General features: G+C 40.5%; 2 protein-coding genes across 7 annotated transcripts in view; one reads left to right on the top strand and one right to left on the bottom strand.

Moving 5' to 3' along the window:
• recql5 (RecQ helicase-like 5) overlaps nucleotides 1-9,401 on the bottom strand; it is a 90,226-nt gene extending 80,825 nt beyond the window's left edge. For 4 of the 6 annotated variants that reach the window (XM_039739477.1, XM_039739479.1, XM_039739478.1 and 1 more), the window contains exons 1-3: nucleotides 8,526-8,901; nucleotides 5,778-5,899; nucleotides 53-571 (exon numbers count right to left, since the gene is read on the bottom strand). In XM_039739477.1, the coding sequence (XP_039595411.1) occupies nucleotides 53-571; nucleotides 5,778-5,899; nucleotides 8,526-8,652 (768 nt within the window). In that variant the 5' untranslated portion in view covers nucleotides 8,653-8,901. Of the gene's footprint in view, nucleotides 1-52; nucleotides 572-5,777; nucleotides 5,900-8,525; nucleotides 8,902-9,334 lie in introns of those variants that run through there. The other 2 variants (XM_039739481.1, XM_039739482.1) reach the window with 2 other exon arrangements.
• Nucleotides 9,017-20,717, top strand: part of LOC120517275 (SAP30 binding protein) — a 63,766-nt gene continuing 52,065 nt past the window's right edge. Inside the window, exons 1-3 of the mRNA XM_039739483.1 lie at nucleotides 9,017-9,089; nucleotides 13,223-13,395; nucleotides 20,451-20,563. Coding sequence (XP_039595417.1) covers nucleotides 13,260-13,395; nucleotides 20,451-20,563 — 249 coding nt within the window. The 5' untranslated portion in view covers nucleotides 9,017-9,089; nucleotides 13,223-13,259. The remainder of the gene's footprint in view (nucleotides 9,090-13,222; nucleotides 13,396-20,450; nucleotides 20,564-20,717) is intronic.

Raw genomic sequence — 20,717 nt, 5'->3', positions numbered from 1 at the left:
ATACATACTGTACATTTTTATTTCTCCTTAAAACTAGGCTGAAAATAGCTACCCCTTCTGTATTCTTGACTCCCAAAGACTGGACGCAGAACTCTTTCAGGTTGGCAAACAAGTCACATGTCAGGTCACAGTATACAACATCGTAGAAGAGATTCTTCCGGAAACAAGGGGTCTTGAAAATAGCCAGGGGCTTCTGCAGATGCAGGGCCGCGGCGATGTCATCCTGAACCTTTTTAGAGGCCGTGGCCGTCAGCGCTATACACGGCGCACCTGGCAAACGGTCCCGCAGACCGCCCAGTTTCAGGTAATCTGGCCGGAAATCGTGTCCCCACTGGGAGACGCAGTGAGCCTCGTCGACGACAAGGTAAGACAGAAGTCCACGGGACAGGAGTGAGGACAGGCAAGGCTGAAAGGAGTCCGATGCAGCCATTTCAGGGGTGATGTAGAGCAGCTTAATGGGAGGACTCTCAGATTCCAGGTGCGTTAGGATCTTCCCTCTTTCCTGAGCGGTCAGTTTGGAATTCAAAGAGCAGGCATTTACTTTTAGTGCTAAAAGATGGTCCACTTGATCCTGCAGAAAATAAAATAAAGACATAAGATCCTATTCTGCAATATTTAGAAGGAAAAAAGAAAAAAAAATCTGTCAATTCAACCATTTCTCGAACATGTCGCCCCCCCAAATTGAAAATTGAAGGCAGCTGGGTTCCACTGCAAGAAGTCAGGTTCCAACTCTGGACAAAACGCAATTCTGACCCATGGCACACTTACTTGCACTCACAGAGCAGACATTTACAGTCACCAACCAACATGTCAAAATGTTTTTAGAATAAATGTGGAAGGAAACTTCATGCTCCGGTTTCCTCCCACAGTCCAAACACATGCAGGTTAGGTGCATTGGCGATCCTAAATTGTCCCTAGTGTGTGCCCTGCGGTGGGCTGGCGTCCTGCCCGGGGTTTGTTCCTGCCTTACGCATGTGTTGTATGGGATTGGCACCAGCAGACCCCCATGACCCTGTAATTAGGATAAAGTGGATTAGATAATGGATGGATGAAACTACATGAATACAGAGAGATCAGACAAACGCGACGGCCAAAACATAAATGTGAAGTCTTTGTCCTGTGAGGTGACAATATTGCTAACTACATCTGCATGTTGCTACAAAAAAGTAGTAATAGACTCTAAGCGAGGGTGGCACAGAGGTTACTACTGAATCCTCATGGACACGGTGCTCCAAGTTATGAATCCTGGGTCCATTTGCTGTCTGGGTGGACTTTATATTCCCCCCGCCCCCGACTGCACGGGTTTGATTCACGCACTTCGTCACCTCTCAAAGACACAACCGTCAGGCTAATTAGTGAGTCTAAGTTGACCTTGTATATATGTGCAAGTGGGTCCGAAAATGGACAGCTTGTGCCCGATGCTGCCCACCCCAAACTGAACATGAACTTTATGAACTGGATAAGCATGTTTGAGAAATTCACATCAATTTAAAAACTGGTTTTCCCAAAGTGGAGAAGGACAAACAAACTGTAATGGCCTTTACTACACTATTGACACGGAGACTTGCTCAACTGGAAGAATCCTAACTCTCTAATTTTAAGTCAGGGCATAACCGATGTTAAATACTTTTTGAAACTGGAAAAAAAAAATCAAAAATTCTCACTTAGAGGATCTGTACAAAACTTTTTCAAAACTTGGCAGGATCTGATCAATGACATTTTAGAATAAGCATCTTAATGGAAAAAAGGATTCTCTCCCCTTTTTTTCTTTTTCATTCTACTAGGCGGCTTTGCTTGCTCACCCTCGGGTTTGGTTAACTGGATATACAATTTAAAGAGATTGTTGTTTTCATTTCATCCATTTTTTTTATTTTATTATTACCACCGTTTATATTAACTTCGCCGGTTTGTTTTTTGGTACAAATCTTGTAATCGATATTTAACCCACTTTCTATTGTCCAAATGACTTCAAATTTTGCACATTTACTTCCGATGACAATACATGAATCAATAATCAGTTTCACTAACTGATCAATTAATCCATGTTAATTAAGAAATGAAATTTTCATATGAGAATAGTTCAAGATTTCACCAATAGATGGGGCTGGTAACAGATAGAAATATTAAAGGAATTGTTAAAATATTGGATTACAAAAATTATACTAAAGCAAACCCAAGACTAAAAAGTTGAAAATAGTAGTTTTCTTTTTAAAAACCATTAATTTCTTTTTTAAAACTATGCTTATATTAAGTTAAAAAAGTGTACTAAAAAATAAGTCTCTCATACATCACTTGTAAAATAAAAGCGTGGGCGCTTTTCATCAATCAACATTCAAAAAACACTTCTTAAAATCTTAGCAAAAGCGCCCACCTTTTACTGGTTTTACAAGTGATGTATGAGAGAGATTCATTTACTTTTTAGTACACACTTTTTCACTCAATTTAAAGTGTGCTTTTTAAAAAGTGTGTGTGTATATATTATATATATATATTTTTTTTTCCAAAATAACCATTTCAGGTGACTACCTGTTGAAGCTCATCAAGAGAATGCCAAGAGTGTGCAAAGCAGTAATCACAGCAAAGGGTGGCTATTTTGAAGAAACTAGAATATAAAACATGTTTTCAGTTATTTCACCTTTTTTTGTTAAGTACATAACTCCACGTGTTCATTCAGAGTTTTGGTGCCTTCATGGAGAATCTACCATGAAAATAAAGAAAACACATTGAATGAGGAGGTGTGTCCAAACTTTTGGCCTGTACTGTGTATATATATATATATATATATAAAATTTTCCTATAGTTAGGAATAGAAGTAGTCAAAGTGTATTGAATCAGAATGTGGTGACTGGGGGGGATGGAGGAGAAACATGAGAACTTGACTCAGTTGTCTAGTAGGTCGAGAGGAGGTATATACAGTGGTGTGAAAAACTATTTGCCCCCTTCCTGATTTCTTCTTCTTTTGCATGTTTGTCACACAAAATGTTTCTGATCATCAAACACATTTAACCATTAGTCAAATATAACACAAGTAAACACAAAATGCAGTTTTTAAATGATGGTTTTATTATTTAGGGAGAAAAAATCCAAACCTACATGGCCCTGTGTGAAAAAGTAATTGCCCCCTTGTTAAAAAATCACCTAACTGTGGTGTATCACACCTGAGTTCAATTTCCTGATTACTGCCACACCTTTTCAATCAAGACATCACTTCAATAGGAGCTGCCTGACACAGAGAAGTAGACCAAAAGCACCTCAAAAGCTAGACATCATGCCAAGATCCAAAGAAATTCAGGAACAAATGAGAACAGAAGTAATTGAGATCTATCAGTCTGGTAAAGGTTATAAAGCCATTTCTAAAGCTTTGGGACTCCAGCGAACCACAGTGAGAGCCATTATCCACAAATGGCAAAAACATGGAACAGCGGTGAACCTTCCCAGGAGTGGCCGGCCGACCAAAATTACCCCAAGAGCGCAGAGACGACTCATCCGAGAGGTCACAAAAGACAACAGGACAACGTCTAAAGAACTGCTGGCCTCACTTGCCTCATTTAAGGTCAGTGTTCACGACTCCACTATAAGAAAGAGACTGTGCAAAAATGGCCTGCATGGCAGATTTCCAAGACACAAACCACTGTTAAGCAAAAAGAACATTAGGGCTCGTCTCAATTTTGCTAAGAAACATCTCAATGATTGCCAAGACTTTTGGGAAAATACCTTGTGGACTGATGAGACAAAAGTTGAACTTTTTGGAAGGCAAATGTGCCGTTACATCTGGCGTAAAAGGAACACAGCATTTCAGAAAAAGAACATCATACCAACAGTAAAATATGGTGGTGGTAGTGTGATGGTCTGGGGAAGTTTTGCTGCTTCAGGACCTGGAAGGCTTGCTGTGATAGATGGAACCATGAATTCTACTGTCTACCAAAAAATCCTGAAGGAGAATGTCCGTCCATCTGTTCGTCAACTCAAGCTGAAGCGATCTTGGGTGCTGCAACAGGACAATGACCCAAAACACACCAGCAAATCCACCTCTGAATGGCTGAAGAAAAACAAAATAAAGACTTTGGAGTGGCCTAGTCAAAGTCCTGACCGGAATCCAATTGAGATGCTATGGCATGACCTTAAAAAGGCGGTTCATGCTAGAAAACCCTCAAATAAAGCTGAATTACAACAATTCTGCAAAGATGAGTGGGCCACAATTCCTCCAGAGCGCTGTAAAAGACTCATTGCAAGTAATCGCAAACGCTTGATTGCAGTTATTGCTGCTAAGGGTGGCCCAACCAGTTATTAGGTTCAGGGGGCAATTACTTTTTCACACAGGGCCATGTAGGTTTGGATTTTCTTTGTCCCTAAATAATAAAAACCATCATTTAAAAACTGCATTTTGTGTTTACTTGTGTTATATTTGACTAATGGCTAAATGTGTTTGATGATCAGAAATATTCTGTGTGACAAACATGCAAAAGAATAAGAAATCAGGAAGGGGGCAAATAGTTTTTCACACCACTGTATTTTATTGCTAGATATTTGCCAGTAATAAAGCTGTAGTGAATGAGTTATTCCCCCTCCCCGGGGTGCGCTATAAGCCAGCCATCTCGCGTCTCTGCTGCTAGTGTTGTGAAGAGTTGGGGCTAAACGCACCCCAAGGAGATGCGGTTGCTCCTCCAAGCCCCCTCTTAAATAGTGATACAATGGGAAAACAAAGAGTTTTTTTTACCTCCTCTTTGCTCAATCAGCTGCTGTTCGTGCGACACTTTGATCATTTAAAAGCCTGTACAGCAGCTACCCTTTTGTCTCACGGGACTTTAAAGTGTCTCCGAGAAAATCACATCTTGTCTCCAAGATTTTATTTTATAATAGATTTATTTTTTATTAATTTATTAGTTTATCTATTTACTTATTGCTACAAGTTTAAAAAGTTTTACTTTGCTGGCCTAGTTCTCTTTCTCATGGGTGAGGGTTGATTTGTTTTTAACCTAGTTTTGTAAACTGGACTTATTTGTATGGAATGTTATTTGATTTTAATAAAATCAATAAAATGCATAAAAAAAAAAAAAAAAGGGAAGGAGACCTGGGTTTGCATGTTCTCCCCATGTCCGCGTGGGTTTCCTACAGTCCAAAGACATGAAGTTAGGTGAATTGGTGACACTATTTTGGCCCTAATGTGTGTGTTTGTGCCCTGCTCACGCTTTGTTCTGAGGACTGATCATTTATGTTAGGTAGAATGCCTAGAGGGGGCTGGATGGTCTCATGGCCTGGAACCCCTGCAGATTTTATTTTTTCTCCAGCCGTCTGGAGTTTTTTCTGTCCTCCCTGGCCATCAGACCTTACTTATTTTCTATGTTAATTACTGTTCTCTGATTTTAATTCTTACTTTGTCTTTTTTCTTTTTCTTTATCATGTAAAGCACTTTGAGTTACATTATTTGTATAAAATGTGCTATAGAAATAAATGTTGTTGTTCCTGCCTTGTGCCCTGTGTTGGCTGAGATTGGTTTCAGCAGACCCCGGTGACCCTGCGTTAGGATATAGCGGGTTGGAGGATGACACTGAACAGTTTTTCAGTACCAAGTGTGCAAATTCCTTTAATGCAAGTTTAAACAGAAGCACAACAGCCTGGTGAATTGGGGGAATTCAATGAATTTTGCAGTTTAATTTTTGCATTTGTAAGCATATGTAACCACATACACAGTAATTGGGGAGATACACAAAGGAACTGCGTTGGCAGGCATGGCAATCAGAGATACTGTATCTAAAGCAAAGCAAAAAAAAAATTACCTGAATTAGTGCAATAAGCGGAGAGATAACAATCGTGATCCCCTTGGCCATGACGGCTGGCAGTTGATAGCAGAGAGATTTCCCCGCGCCAGTTGGCATGCAAACAAAGACATCCTGCTTTCCTGGAAAGTAAGTAATAAAGAATGAGTCCATTAAATTTTGCCAAGCTTTGCTAGTGCTCGGAAATTCAGCCAAAATAAAATTAGTAGAAAAGTAGAGCACTTATATAGAATATCATATTCTAAATCTCTAAAGAGGAGAGCCACGAGAAGGTCAAATGATGATACTTGCTGCCAACATGTTAAAAACGCTGAAGCAGATCATCAGTGGCTACAGTTTTAAAATTATTAGTCAATTATTTAAAATAAGTAAATTAATAATTACTAAATTCAATTATTTTGAGAATTTACTATTCTAGAATTCTGCATATTTTAGGTGTATAAATATGCTAATAATTTCTATTTTGTTGCATGTCTTAAAATGTATTAATGTGCTCTTCCATCGTGCTGACTGAATCAAGCAACTTCCCACTTGACGACATTAGAAGAAATCTAAATATTTGTGTCATGCAAGTGCAAATGGATTAACCCTCACCTACTCTATTACGTTCAGTATATTATTTATTCAGTTTATTCTTAACCAATGCAGTAGTGGATACCCCCACAAGGGGGCCTCCAGATTTAGAGAGCTCCCCTCAGACATTTCACAAAGCCAACCACAAAAATAAACATTTAAAGTTTTGGAAGAAAAAAAAAAAAATAAGTGCATTTTTAGGTTAAACACAACAGTGCAGATAACAATACATTTTATTTATATAGCGTCTTTCCTATGCTCAAGGATCTACTGCGTCATATCGCATGATGTTACGGGTAACCGATGGCTTGACAGTTGGGCATAGAAATACTTTAAATTTGCAAATGTTAAGACAGTTAAAAAAAAATAAAAAAAGAAGAGTTGCATCATGATAAGAAAAACAAAGTAAAAAAATGAAAAAATAAAAAGAAAAATCGTGAGTGCTCTCCCCTCGACTTTCTCGTATACTCAGATATGTAGATGGATATTTGAGGAGTAAACCACATGACAATAATTAGATTTTTTTACATTGTGTGCATTAAAGAACCATCAACAACAAATCAAATCAAATTAATAATATATTGAACAATTATTTTAAAAGTAAAGTTGAATAAACCGGACTCTGCAGCTGCAAAAAAAAAAAAAAAGGTGTGTTCAGGTAAAGTACAACTTTCAGTTAGCGAAACTAGCCCAAAAGTTGATAAAAATTCTTTTTTTTATACCTAATACTTGTATGCAAAATTTGCTTGACCTGAAGTTGAAGTGAAGCCGAACTCAAGTTATTGTGTTTACAGGCACACAGACATAATCCCTAAAATGGCATTTTCAGTCTCAGGGAGGTCTAAAACGTCAAGATTCATCAAAAGCTCAACATCAAATTTTCGGATGATTACAATACTTTCCCTATACTTCGTATACAGGAAAGTAAAAAGACAGAAGCCAAGTACTGCTCAAAGCAAAGAAATGGTACAACGGGCCACTGCCAAACTACCAAAGAATGAAATGGAAAACTGGGGAGTCTCTGTAAACATAGGCATCTTCCTGCCACACTCTGAAGATAAATGGGGTACAGAAGTGTCAGCTCGAAATCACACGTGAACAGCTGCACACGGAGAAGGACTGGCAACACTTGCAAAGCTAACTCAAGCCTTGTGCCCAGCTAGACAAATGGATATTTGGAAATGTAGGACACCGATTCTTTTAATAGACAGACTTTTATTTGTCCCCAGTTGGAAGTTTGCCTTTTTACAGAAGCTATTTAAATATCTATCTAGATAAATATAAAGAATGTGGTATAGTAGGCAGGATTATATAGATAGAAAGAAAGAAAATGTGGTATAGTAGGCAGGATTAGATAGATAGATAGAAAGAAAATGTGGTATAGTAGGTAGGAATAGATAGATAGAAAGAAAGAAAATGTGGTATGGTAGGCAGGATTAGATAGATAGAAAGAAAGAAAATGTGGTATAGTAGGCAGGATTAGATAGAAAGAAAGAAAATGTGGTATGGTAGGCAGGATTAGATAGATAGAAAGAAAGAAAATGTGGTATAGTAGGTAGGATTAGATAGATAGATATTTTAGCATAGTTGGCAGGATTATATAGATAGATAGATATGAAAGGCACTATACAACTGAGAGAGGCGGAATTCTGACTTGGCAGTCCCAGCGAGGCACTATTTCTGCAGTTTACGTAATGTTCCTGAAGTAAACTCTATTCACGGTCTTCAGCTTATTGGTTACATGGTAAAGTCTAAACACCAGAGTCAAGCCAAGGAGAAAATTCAAGCCGAAATAGAAAGAAGCCTGCAATTCAAACAAGGGAAGCCCACACACCCTAAGAATGCAGACGAAGAGTTTGAAGGGAACAGCGAATCATCACAGGACTGACAGCCTCCACTCACTCAGCAGGCCTCATATTTTCTTGCCACTTCACCAATAAATATACAGCGTTTATACCAATAAAATAAACTACGTACATTACACATGCCAGAGTTTTATGATCCTCCACAACACAATTGACTATTTTTACAGAGGCATGTCAAACCCCGAAACAACAAACCCCCCAGACACCCCCGACCGCGAACTCCCGTTGGCAGCTGTATGGCTGGTGTCCTCCGTTCAGAATTAAAACAAAACGAGGAGCTTCAGCAGCTCACTCAGGTCTCTCGGCTCACCTCTAAGTACCGCTCTGACAGCCTCCTCCTGCACGGGGCTACGAAAGGACTCGAAGCCGAACACTCTCTTCAGGGCTCGCCGCAGACGACACGGCGGCTCGGAGACAGCGGTGGACTTGGAAGACATTCTGACACCGCCGGCCCAAGCAGTTTGTCAGCGCCCTGCACAAAAGTCTCTAAAAACTACGTATCCACTCCTCCCCCAGAGCGCTCTCAAAAGTACTTAAATGAGCTATAAAAATAAAGTTATGCAAACACATTTCACACTTTGTGGGAAAACATAAAGCCATCAAGTCCAAAAATATGCAAAATAGAACTAGAGCTTCAATTTCTGCCACACATCTGTCACCTCACACAACTTTTCACGACAACCTCCAACGCGTCGCACTGTGATGACGTCAAGACGCGCGGCTCTTTAACTAGCCGCCTGCCGGACGCGCGACTCGCTGTCAGTGTTGAGTAGTGCGGAGCGCCGACGTTAGCCAAATTCAGACGAGGTCTCACTTTTGCAACATTGGCAGGGAATTTTCAATGCTTATAAACGCATTTGAGTTGATTTTTAAGGTAAGGAGAGAAAGAGTAAAAAAAAAACAACAAAAAAAACTGATCATTTCTCATTTTAATTAAGTAACTCGGGGTCGTTTGTCTCTGCGGCATTTTGGTCGTTAACTCATCGAAAAGGAGTGGAACGTTTTGCTTCTTTATGTTCATTTGTTACAATTTCATTTAAGTATGTTTGATCAGATGAGATAGGTCATTACAAGTTAATAAATTTACAAAAACGAAATAGTGAACATATAAAATATTACCATCTACGGTATATCGGGATGCTCAGCTCCAGTGCTGGACGTTCGCAGCGGCTGCAGGTTTTCATTCCAATCAGTTTCGCAATTAGAAAATTGGTATTTAATTCTATGGCTTGTCTGTGCTTTCATTCCTCCAAGACAAACCTTTTTCACATTTTTACATTTTCTGAAGGCATCTCCCATATGATCTCCAAAGGTCCTACCAAAAGGCAATTTCCGTGTGGGGATTAATAAAATACAGTATATAAGTTTAAAAAAAAAAATCAAATCTGTTTTGTGGTCCACAACACCTCGTGATCCTTCGCTTGTCCCTCATTCATTTCACAACCTCATGATGCACATACTACTGTAGTTGGAGAATTGCTGGCTCCTTTGTCCTTTGCACCTCATTATGAATTAATAGCTGGTTAAGAAAATGGACAAAAATTTAAACCTTAATGCAGCTGTTTAAAACTGAAATGGCCAACGAAAGATTCTAAATCGAGGGTTGACAATTTTGGTCCTGAACGACCACCGTGGCTGCAGGCTTTCATTCTAACCCTTTTCTTAATTAATGACCTGTTTTTGGTCCAAATTAACTTCTTTTGGAATCATTTTATTTGACTTTCTCTTGAAGACTCGGGCCCTTTAATTTAGGGGTCCTCAATGACGGTCCTGGAGGGCCGCAGTAACTGCAGGTTTTTGCTCCAACCCAATTGCTTAATAAGAAGCCCTTAATACTTTTGAATCCTTATTGCTTATTTTAGTCTTGAATCGCTTTATTCTTGCTTTTTAATTGCTCCTAATTAGCAATAACATACAAATGACAAAATAAACCAGCAGTTCTCCATTTCGCTTGCTGCCATTTAAAACCTATGTGTATTTATCAGGCACTATTGGGTTTAATTAAATACTTGGAAGGAAAGTGAAGAGAAAAAAGTGAAGGACTGAGAATTACTCCTCCATTTTAGCCTTCAAATCAACTGGATGCAATCCTTAGAAAGGGGAAGAAAATCAAGGATATGAGAATGAGCTGACGTAGCAGAGTTAAAGCACACACAAGCCATGGAATTAAATTATTGTCAAGAATTGCTTCCTTATTAAGCAACTGGGTTAGAACAAAAACCTGCAGCCACTGCCGCCCTCCAGGACTGGGATTGAGGACCCCTGCCTAAATTGTTTTTTTTTTCCCCCTAAATTAGCAGCCAAACAATAATGAGATACAAAATGAGCCAAAACCACTGGTGTCTATAATACAATATCTGAAAATAAAGAAAGATGAAGGGCTCAGGAATGTTGATCTGCTCAGGTCCACAAAACATTTTAAGAGAGTTCTTAGAAAAGAGAAAAACAACAATGTCGGAAATGTATGCTATTGCACAATGAGAGCAGCAACTAGCCATGGAATTAAAGAACGAGTTTAATTAACAACAAGAATCAATGTCTCATTAAGCAACTGGTTGGAGATTGAGGCCCTGACAGGTGGTCTTCTGTTGGCTCCTTCACTTCGCATGATGAAGAAATTTAGAGGAACAAATCTTAAAAGAGAAGAGGCAGAGTGGTGGCTCTGAGGCCAGGGATCTGCACTGGCAATCGGAAGGTTGCTGGTTCAAATCCCATAAATGTTCTGTTGGGCCCTTGAGCAAGGCCCTTAACCTGCAATTACTAAGTGCTTTGAGTAGTGAGAAAAGCACTATATAAATGCAAATAATTATTATTAAGGAGAAGTCAATTAAAATGCATTCACAAGATGTTAATTAGCAGCACAAACAGGTCACTCATTGAGAAAAGGGTTAGAATGAAAACCTGCAGCCACGGTGGTCCTCCAGGAACGGAGCGGAATACCCCTGACCTAAATGAACATATTTTCAAATGTTATAAAATATCCATCCATCCATTATCCAACCTGCTATATCCTAACTACAGGGTCATAGAGGTCTGATGGAGCCAATCCCAGCCAACACAGGGCACAAGGCAGGAAACAAACCCCGGGCAGGGTGCCAGCCTGCTGCAGGGTGCACACACACACGGACAATTTAGGATCACCAATGCACATAACCTGCTTGTCTTTGACTGTGGGAGGAAACCCACGCAGACACGGGAGAACATGCAAACTCCACGCAGGGAGGACCCAGGAAGTGAACCCGGACCTCATAACTGCGAGGCAGCAGCACTACCCACTGCACCACCATGCTGCCCTTGTTCTAAAATATTTAAAGGATAAATATTTCACAGTATCATTCAGTATACTAAAATGTGAATTATGAAAATTGTATAGTATATTGCAATATATTTTCCAAAATGAATACATTTTCAAATGCTATATATAAACGTCTACACGTGGAAGTGTGTCTGTCTGTCTGTCCGGCCTGGAAGTGCGAGTCTACAGCATGAAGATCAGAAATCGACTCTGTCACCAAAGTGAAACCTCCGACAAAAGACAAACTCGCTTAGCTGCTGATACACATGCGAGGTGAGCACGTCGGCAGAACGAAACCGCAGAGGAAAAAGGACCTTAGCTTAGCCAGTGATGCACAACCAATGTGACTGATTGATGGATTGAAGTGCCAGAATCCATGGTTTCTAGGAGCCCTGGCTTTTTAAAGCACGGGTCCACACAGCTAGTATACTATAAGAAACATCTTGGAAAATTAGTACAATATATTTTTGAATATGATGTAAATGCTAGATATTCAATGCAATATATTTTAGAGTTTATACTTCAAGATATCTACATTCCAGTATGTTTTAAAAATGTTAGTCTGGAATGGAAATGATAATCCAATAGATATCTTATGGATATGGTTGCGTCCTATTTTGTGTTATGTACCACACCATTTTCCAAGCCTGCTTAATCCTGATTGGGGGGTTGGTTGGGGGGCTGGATTGTAACCCAACAAGCATGTGGTGCAAGACAGGAATGATCATCTGGGCAGGGCAGCAATCCATCGCAGGGGAACATCCAGACACACACCCACTAAAATTAGTTTAGTCACACCAGTCACCCCCACTGTCATGTCTTTGTACTGGGAAGGGGGCATTATTAAATCCATCTATCCATCAATTTTCCAACCTGCTGAATCTGAACACAGAGTCACGGGGGTCTGCTGGAGCCAATCCCAGCCAACACAGGGCACAAGGCAGGAATCAATCCTGGGCAGGGTGCCAACCCAACGCAGGTATTATTAAATCACTTCTGGGTTTTATTTAATTATTTATTTATTTTGTCCAGCACCTCCTGACTCATCGGTATGAGAAAACCCCCGACATCTTATACAGTGTTCGACACGTCTTCATGGCTAGTCAACAAGATGTCAAGATATTTGGGCTTCTCACCTATTTTTGTCCTTCTAGACCCAAAAACCTTTATTTGCAGGCCAGGTTTGGACCATATTTTGTGCAGGAAATTACACCCTATAAGTATCTACAACGAAAGTGATCAGATAGAAGTTGTGCAGGCTACATCAACTGACCTATAAGGGTCAAAATGACCAATTTTCACAAAATGTCTAAAATATGGGGATTGTTACTATAGGTGTGTGGAGTGTCATTTTATGCTATTTCGAGGCTCTGAATAAAAAAACATTTTTTTAACATTCATAAATAATTCTTAATGACTCAATGATAATGTTTGTCACTACATTATGTTATAAATTAAGGGCCGCTTGTCAGCGCGAGTTGACTCCTGGGAGTTGTAGTCTTAGCTGTAACTGTGGATGACGTCTTATATATGAGCCAGTATGGCGCGCCGTTGATGTCAGACATGCCTGGACATAAGCGTTATTTTTCTTTCTTTATTTTTTTTTTGCATACATTTACACCGAGTTTTTTTGTTAGGAGTCTTTACCTATTTAAATATTTTTATAGACATGCTGTATTTTAAATATAAATGTTTTGTTTTATATTTTTCAGCACAGGCGGAATGAGGCCGGCTTTACAATAAAGATTGATGAAATTCGAAAGTCGCAGGGTGATGACGCACGAGGCAGCGATGGCGAGTACGAAGAAGAGCACAACTCTCTCATCGTTGGCGGCCTACGGAGACGATTCAGAACAGGATTCTGACGCCGAAAATGTTGAGAGAGGTAACGCTGATGGTAGTGATTTCTAATTCACGACATTGTCTTATCTTCTATTAAATGCTCAAACGTTCAATTGTTTGCCGAGTCTGAAAGGCACGTTAGTAAAGCTTTAAATGTAAATGCATTATTCGAGCTGTTAAATGAATTAAATTACATCAGTTTGCTTACCGTTTGTGCATGAATAGTACATTCATAAATAAGGTTGCATATAATGTCAGTTTTAGTGCTAACCATTGTTGTTTTTTGTAATGTTAATACGAAGTGCTTTATAGCCTAAAACCAATTACAACCGAAAGTCGTATACAAATTTAGAATAAACGCAGACCGTGTACATCACATTGGCGGATTTGGGGGGACGTGGAATGAAGTGTGCAGCACAAAATGTGAGACTCCATCGCAAAAGAGAGAACCAATGTGGCTGTGCGGTGTATTGATAAAAAACTTTAGACCGCAAACCCCGAGGTGGTGGGTTCAAATCCCCCCCCTACTGACACCACCGTGCGACCCTGAGCAAGACACGTGACCTACCTGGGCTCCAATTGGATCTCTTAGATAAGCGAGTCGGCAACTCCGGAGGAACATTGTGGGAAAAAAAGACGGAGCAGCTCGGGATTCAACCCTGAATTAAATTGTATAGACTAGTATGGCAGCTCGTAAACACACCCAGAGAGAGGGTTTTGAGGAGTAGGAGCGCATATATTTTTAAATACGACAGCCGAAGTGGATTTCTTTTCTGGGCTAATTTCTCAGATTCTTATTGGAATTCGCATAGGTCACATTTTGAGTTATGTTTTTGGTCACTTGTTTAAGAGGCCTGGGTATTTATGGTCTGCATCAAGACTTTCACCCTTGGAGCAGCCCCAAGCCTTCAGTGACCCCGATTATTTTTTTGTTTCATTTGGAAAGCATAGACCGTTGGCTGGTTTTGCAGTACAGTGTTGCTGAGTTGTTTTATTACCTGTTTTATTAGGCTTAGTGCGCATCAGCATGGAGAAATGTGAAAGGGGCGTTTTCATTTCAAATGTTTTCTGCCCTAACCAGTGTTTTCAGGTTGTTTTCGTAAGGTCTGTTGTAAACCAAAATCCACAAGTCCATCCCATTGGACATGGCCAGTTTGTCAGCAAAGAACGATGTTTGTTTATGGTGAAAACATGAAGCAAATCAACATGGCAAAGGCATTAAGGAAAACCTGGAGCACCTAAAGAATACGCTAAACCCAAATTTTCTATTCTAGCAAGTGGCGCAGCCATCACATGTCTTATCATCTTAGGTTCAAATACTACACTTATTGTAGCACTAGCTGTGTAAACCCGTGCAGTAAAAAGCCCAGGGTCCTAGAAACTATTGAAATCTTCAGAAGAAATACTGAAATGTAGAGATGTCAGGTCGGTCCATCCATCCATTATTCAACCTGCTATATCCTAACTACAGGGTCACTGTGTCTGCTGGAGCCAATCCCAGCCAACACAGGGTGCAAGGCAGGAAACAAACCCCGGACAGGGTTCCAACCCACCACAGGACACACACACCCCAAGCACACTCTAGGGACAATTTAGAATCACCAATCCACCTAACCTGCATGTCTTTGGACTGTGGGAGGAAACCCACGCAGACACGGGGAGAACATGCAAACTCCACGCAGGGAGGAGATGTCGGATCATTAAAAGGAATTACTCTGGGCATCTCTCTCCTAGGAGGTTTCGTTTTGCAGTCGTGCTCGCCTCGATTCTGTATTCGCGGCTAAGCAAGTGACTCTTCGGAGGTTTCGTTTTGCCGATGTGCTGGCCTCGCTTGTCTATCCTCGGTGAAGGCCCTTACCCTGACTCCACCTCTTGCTTCCGGGCCGGCTGGACAGACAGACACCCACACTTCCATGCATAGACGTTTATATATAAGATACAATGCAATTTATTTTTATACTGCCCAAAAGAAGTGCCACAATGGGCTTTAACAGGCCCTGCCTTTTGACAGCCATCCAGCCTTGACTCTCTTAAGAAGACAAGGAAAAACTCCAACAAAAAAAGATAGAAACCTCGAGAAAGGCAGTTCAAAGGCCCTTTCCAGATAGTGTGGGTGTCCAAAAAAAAAGGGGGTAAATACAACACCATAAACAGAACAGAAGACAAGTAATCCTCAATACAATATAATAGTGCAATAGAAATACTGTATTACAAGTGCAGAGCACAATTCAGCAGGAGATGATATCATGTAATATGATTTGGATTTTTTCAGGTATACCAGGTGGTCTGTGTGGGATTTCCACCCACATCTAAAAAAAATATGATGTTTGGGTCAATTGGTAGCTCCAAAGCTGTCCCCCCTACAGTCAATGAGCAAATTATTCAGACAACTTTAATACTGGGTGCTTTCAAAACAGCTTTGTGACTTGGATTGCATTTGATGTTGGAAACTTTCCTTTGAACATCTGGGGCCTCATGTATAACGCCGTGTGTAGAACTCACACTATAACATGGCGTAAGCACAAAAGCCGAAATGTGCTTACGCACAGAAAAATCCAGATGCAGGAATCTGTGCGTACTCCAACTTCCACGTTCTTCCGCTACATAAATCCCGATCAGCATGAAAAGTAACGCCGGCACGCCATTATTATGTAACGCCCAAATCCTCCCAGAATTACGCCTATTTGAATATGCAAATCAATATAAATCGCCCTTAAGCGCAGCCTTCTGTGAAAAGACAATGGGAAAAGCATGGGGGGAAAACATAAGAATTTCAGCGAATACCAAGTGGAGGCAAAGGAAAAACATACTATTTGTTCAAATAAGCCGTGGTATAATCAACAAAAGGAAGTTGATCGAGTGACATAGCGCGTTGGAGAAACTTGAAAGCTTACGTTCACAAAGTCACACAGTGCTGAAAATAAAGAAGTTGTCAGATATCAAAGTCGCCGTGAAAAGCCGAGTTGTAGCCCACCGTCTGAGTGTCATATGAAAGCTTATTAGGGTACAGAGAAAAAAGGCACACGGTGGGGAAAAAGCACGAAATGTCCACTTCAATCTCGACATTTCCACTTTAATCACGTAGTTTATTTTGTCATTAAAGTAGAACATCATAAACTTCATCTTAAAATCGTTTAATTAACCAGTTTCTCAAATCACGTCGTAATTAAAGTAGCGCGTTAAATGCTTTGTTTTGTATTTGATCTTCTATGTGCTCTCTGTGTGTGAATCACTACCTGCTTCTTAAACCGGCTCTCTTCCTCCGACTGGACACAGAGTCCATTACATTTGTGATATTACAGCTCTCTGAATAACTAAAATACTGAGATGTATACGTGATGTCATTTTCATGATGATAGGAGCTAAAGCACGTTATTAAACATGTTTCACTTCGATGAAATAATTTATTGCAGCAGTACTCAGGGCGGCTCTAAGCTTGTGGTGGCACTGGGCAGAGGAAGAATCGGTGGCTCCTTCGCCCGCCAATGTCAGTAAAGTATCTTATGCACGGTGGATGGCCACGTATGTTTCAGACACTAGCCGCCTCGTGCTCATGACACAAGCATTTAACTTTTGCCGAAATTTGTCGCTGCGTTTTTAGCTGTGTTGTTATTTTCTCTTTCTGTTTTATATTCAATATATATTGGCGTAGCCGTCACTGCAGTCAGTGCTTTTCTTTCCCCAAGTAACCGATCGCCACACAATCAGCTCTGTAATAGACGTTAAGCCATCTGTAAGCTTAGCGCTGATTCTTCAAAACGTTTAAAGAACATTGAAATATCTTCGTAGTACATGTTTAATTATTCTATTCTTTAAAGACACTCCCAGTGAAGAATATAGATTATTTAAATGAAGTTAAAGTTTTATCTGTATAATTTAACAAACATATTTTGCTGCATTTCACCTTAAAAATGATATCGTCATCATATGTAAATACGCGCTTTATAAAGTGGCTCAGGTTGTGTGATATTATAACTGTAGTGCAAGTTTACAGTGGGGTGATTGTACTTATAAGTACAGACAGTTCTACAAGGAGCAATTGATTGAGTGCATTTAAAGTTCTTGGGATTAAACTGTTTCTGAACCGCGAGGTCCGTACAGGAAAGGCTTTGAAACGTTTTGCAGTGGCTGAGACAGCGTATGCTTAATGCCGTATACCGATAATTCTCTTCCGATCAGCTGCTGCTGTGATTCACACTCAGATACAGTGATATAAATACTCCGAGTGGTGCAGTGAGAGAAATATGGAAAAAGATGATCCGCTGTGGCAACTCCTAACGGGAGGAGCTGAAAGAAGAAGAAGAAGAAGAAGTGAGAGTAACAACACTAAAGCAGTTAAGGCATTTGGAATACTATGGCTGTTCCCTGGACCATTATATTGTTACAAGTTAATTACAATCAGATGCGTTACACTAATAAACAATATGCGGTTAGTTTCTGTGTATTTATAAAGCCGCGTCATGAAAATAATGAGTAATCACACAAGAACAGTAGCACTGCTTTGACGCTGGGTGCCGCCAGTTTGCAAAACCGAGCGGAGAACTTGCGTACGACAAGACATGAGGTACCGTGGAAAAGTGCGTGGCTTTACGCCAAGTGTAGGTTTTATACATCGCGATTTGAATGTGGAAAAGTTCTTACGCAACATTTCTGTGCGTACGCACCGTTTATACATGAGGCCCCTGGTCCATGGTGTCGTCATGTAATTTCTGAAGATTTGTCCACTGCACATTCATGCCCAGTTCTTCCACACCCCCAGAGGTGTTCTGTTGGACTCCCAATCCGGAGACTGGAAAGGCCACTACATATTTTAAAAAAAAACTCGCCCTGTCACAAAGCAAACTGGCTTCAGAAACATGACAAGGAGTTAAGTGTTATCATGCTGGAAGTAGCCATTACAATTGTGGGGTCAGCAACACTACTAAAATAAATATTAATGGGCCCAAAGTTTTCCAAGAAAACATTCCTTGCAGCATTACGTCAACAGCAGCAGCTTGGACTGTTGACACCAGGCAGCTTAGGTGTATGGATTCATGCTGTTGGCGCTGCCATCTGTGTTGCTCAGCAGAAATCGACATTCATCCGACTAGGTTGCATTTTTCCAGCCTTCATCCTTGCAGTTTGGGTGAGCCTGTGATGACCGCAGCCTCCGCTTCCTCTTCTCGGCTGATAGAATTACAACTCGTCTTGGTCTTCTGGCGCCACGATGTTCGACGTGTTGTGCATCCTGAGATGCGTTTCTGTTTAACACAGTCGCACAGAGTTGTCCTGTGAGTTACTGTAGCCATTCTCCTCTGATATCTCTTATAAACCAGGCGTTTCTATTCTGCAGAAGTGCTGCTAGCTGCATGGTTTTTACTTTCTTGTATGCAAAGTATAGTAATCATGAAAAAAATCCAACCTCGAGGTTTTGATGAATCTTGACGTTTTAGACCTCCCCGAGTCCGAAAATACAGCTTTTGTGTAAACACTAGGCTGACCCGCCTTTTAAGGCGACCGACTTTTAAGTTGACCACTTCTTAAGGCAATTCAATATGTAGATTAATTTGATATTTTATACAAACTCATTAATTTGGTTATATTGCATTTGAGCGGTATTACTTTAATACTCGTACTTTCTGTTATTTTGTGATGAAATTTAAACTTTTTTCTATATTGAGGTCGCCCTTTTGAACCCCCTGATATTTACTACATGGTGAGGCATTTGTACTCCATCAACATTAATTATTTCCAGAGACATAATTTTGTCTATTTTTCCAGCGCATCGCGCACAAAAGCAAGGGAACAATGGGAGCACCAGAACTCTGCTCACATCATGTCGCTTCGTACCGCAAGCTGCAAGTAGTAAGTCTGTGATAAGCGGAATACCGCTACACTTTCCACTCACAGGATGGAAGGACAATCCCGACCGCTTTTATATAGTAAGAGAGAAGAAGAAGATATCACACAGTCTGGAGTAGAAAATCATCTTTTACCTGGCAAAATGAAACTACAAATCCCATCGTGCATTGCAAAACGGGCGGGGCGTGTGAAACTCCGCGCCTGCGTAGCACTCGCGGGACGGAAGGACAATCCCGATTGCTTTTACATAGAAGGATAGCTCAAAATCGCAATGAGATAGATGGATGAAATTTGGCATGTGGTTGTTACACAAAAATTGTAGATCTGTTTGGGCCAAATCCATCAACCGGAAGTGGTACTTTACCTGAACACACTCAATTTTATTTATTTATTTATTTTTTTAATTCATGCAGCTGCAGTGTTTGATTCACTAGGGGGCTTCACTCGCCCACCCCCGTGTTTGGTTTACCGGATATACAATTTAAAGATTATTGTTATTTTCATGGGAGTTGTTACATATGCATTATTTTCACTTTTACTTTTAAAAACTTTTGTATAAACCATACTTGTCCTTTATTTCCGGCCCCGGCCGTGGTTACATCTTTCTCTCAGGATGTATAATGCTGCTCGTGTTGTGAAGGGAGGCTGGCTGTACGCACGCTAAGGAGATGCCGTCTGATCATCTGCTGTCTTTCTGCTCCTGGCGAGCTGCCTGTTCTGCTTGTTGCATGTTGTCGTTTTAAGAGCTGGGAGCACATGATGCTTGTCTGCCAAAAGCAATCCAACAACTGCTGGGTTAGATGTCCGTGGACTTGTTTTAAGTGATGGGTTACTGCCTTGTCTCGCGTGACATTGTAAAACAATACTTGTCCTTTATTTTCGGCTCCAGGCGTGGTTAAATCCCTTTCTCGCAGGACGTATAACGCTGCTCGCATTGTGAAGGGGTGTAGCATCGATCATTTTAAAGCCTGTACAACTGCTATCCTTTTTGCCACTTCGTGTCTCTGCTGCTTGCGTTGTTAATTGGCTTAGGGTGGCTGAACGCACGCAAGGAGAAGTGGTCAGATCATCTGCTGCGAGCTGTGTGTTTTGCTTGTCATTGTTTTAAGAGCTGGGAGCAAGTTCAAGTGTCTCTTGCGGGATACAGTTTGAATACATGTATTGTTTCTTCTCTCTCTCTAGAAACAATTCTCATGTTTTGGTAAATACTCATTTTTACATTTTGACACTCAACTCTTTCTTTATTGTCTAACCCAGATGAACGCGGTGGCCTTGTGTCAGCTGGATACGGAGAAGATGACATTAGCCGTGTTGAAGAAGACGATAAGGCCTCCTTGGATCTGAACAGTGGTGACAGCTCCAGGAACTCGGTGAGGCCTTTTTTTTTAATCCTCTACATGTCTACATATTAAAAACTATTAACAGTTTTGCCATCTTTTAGGCTAAATGCCCGATAAAGGATTACAGTCATGTATGTGATTCATTTTCTGTAGCAAACCTGAAATATTTAATACATTATTCAGT

The sequence above is a fragment of the Polypterus senegalus genome, chromosome 17, assembly GCF_016835505.1.
Source record: "Polypterus senegalus isolate Bchr_013 chromosome 17, ASM1683550v1, whole genome shotgun sequence".
NCBI lineage: Eukaryota > Metazoa > Chordata > Cladistia > Polypteriformes > Polypteridae > Polypterus > Polypterus senegalus.
Note: the sequence above shows the minus strand (reverse complement) of the source record. Positions and strands in the feature narration are given on the sequence as shown.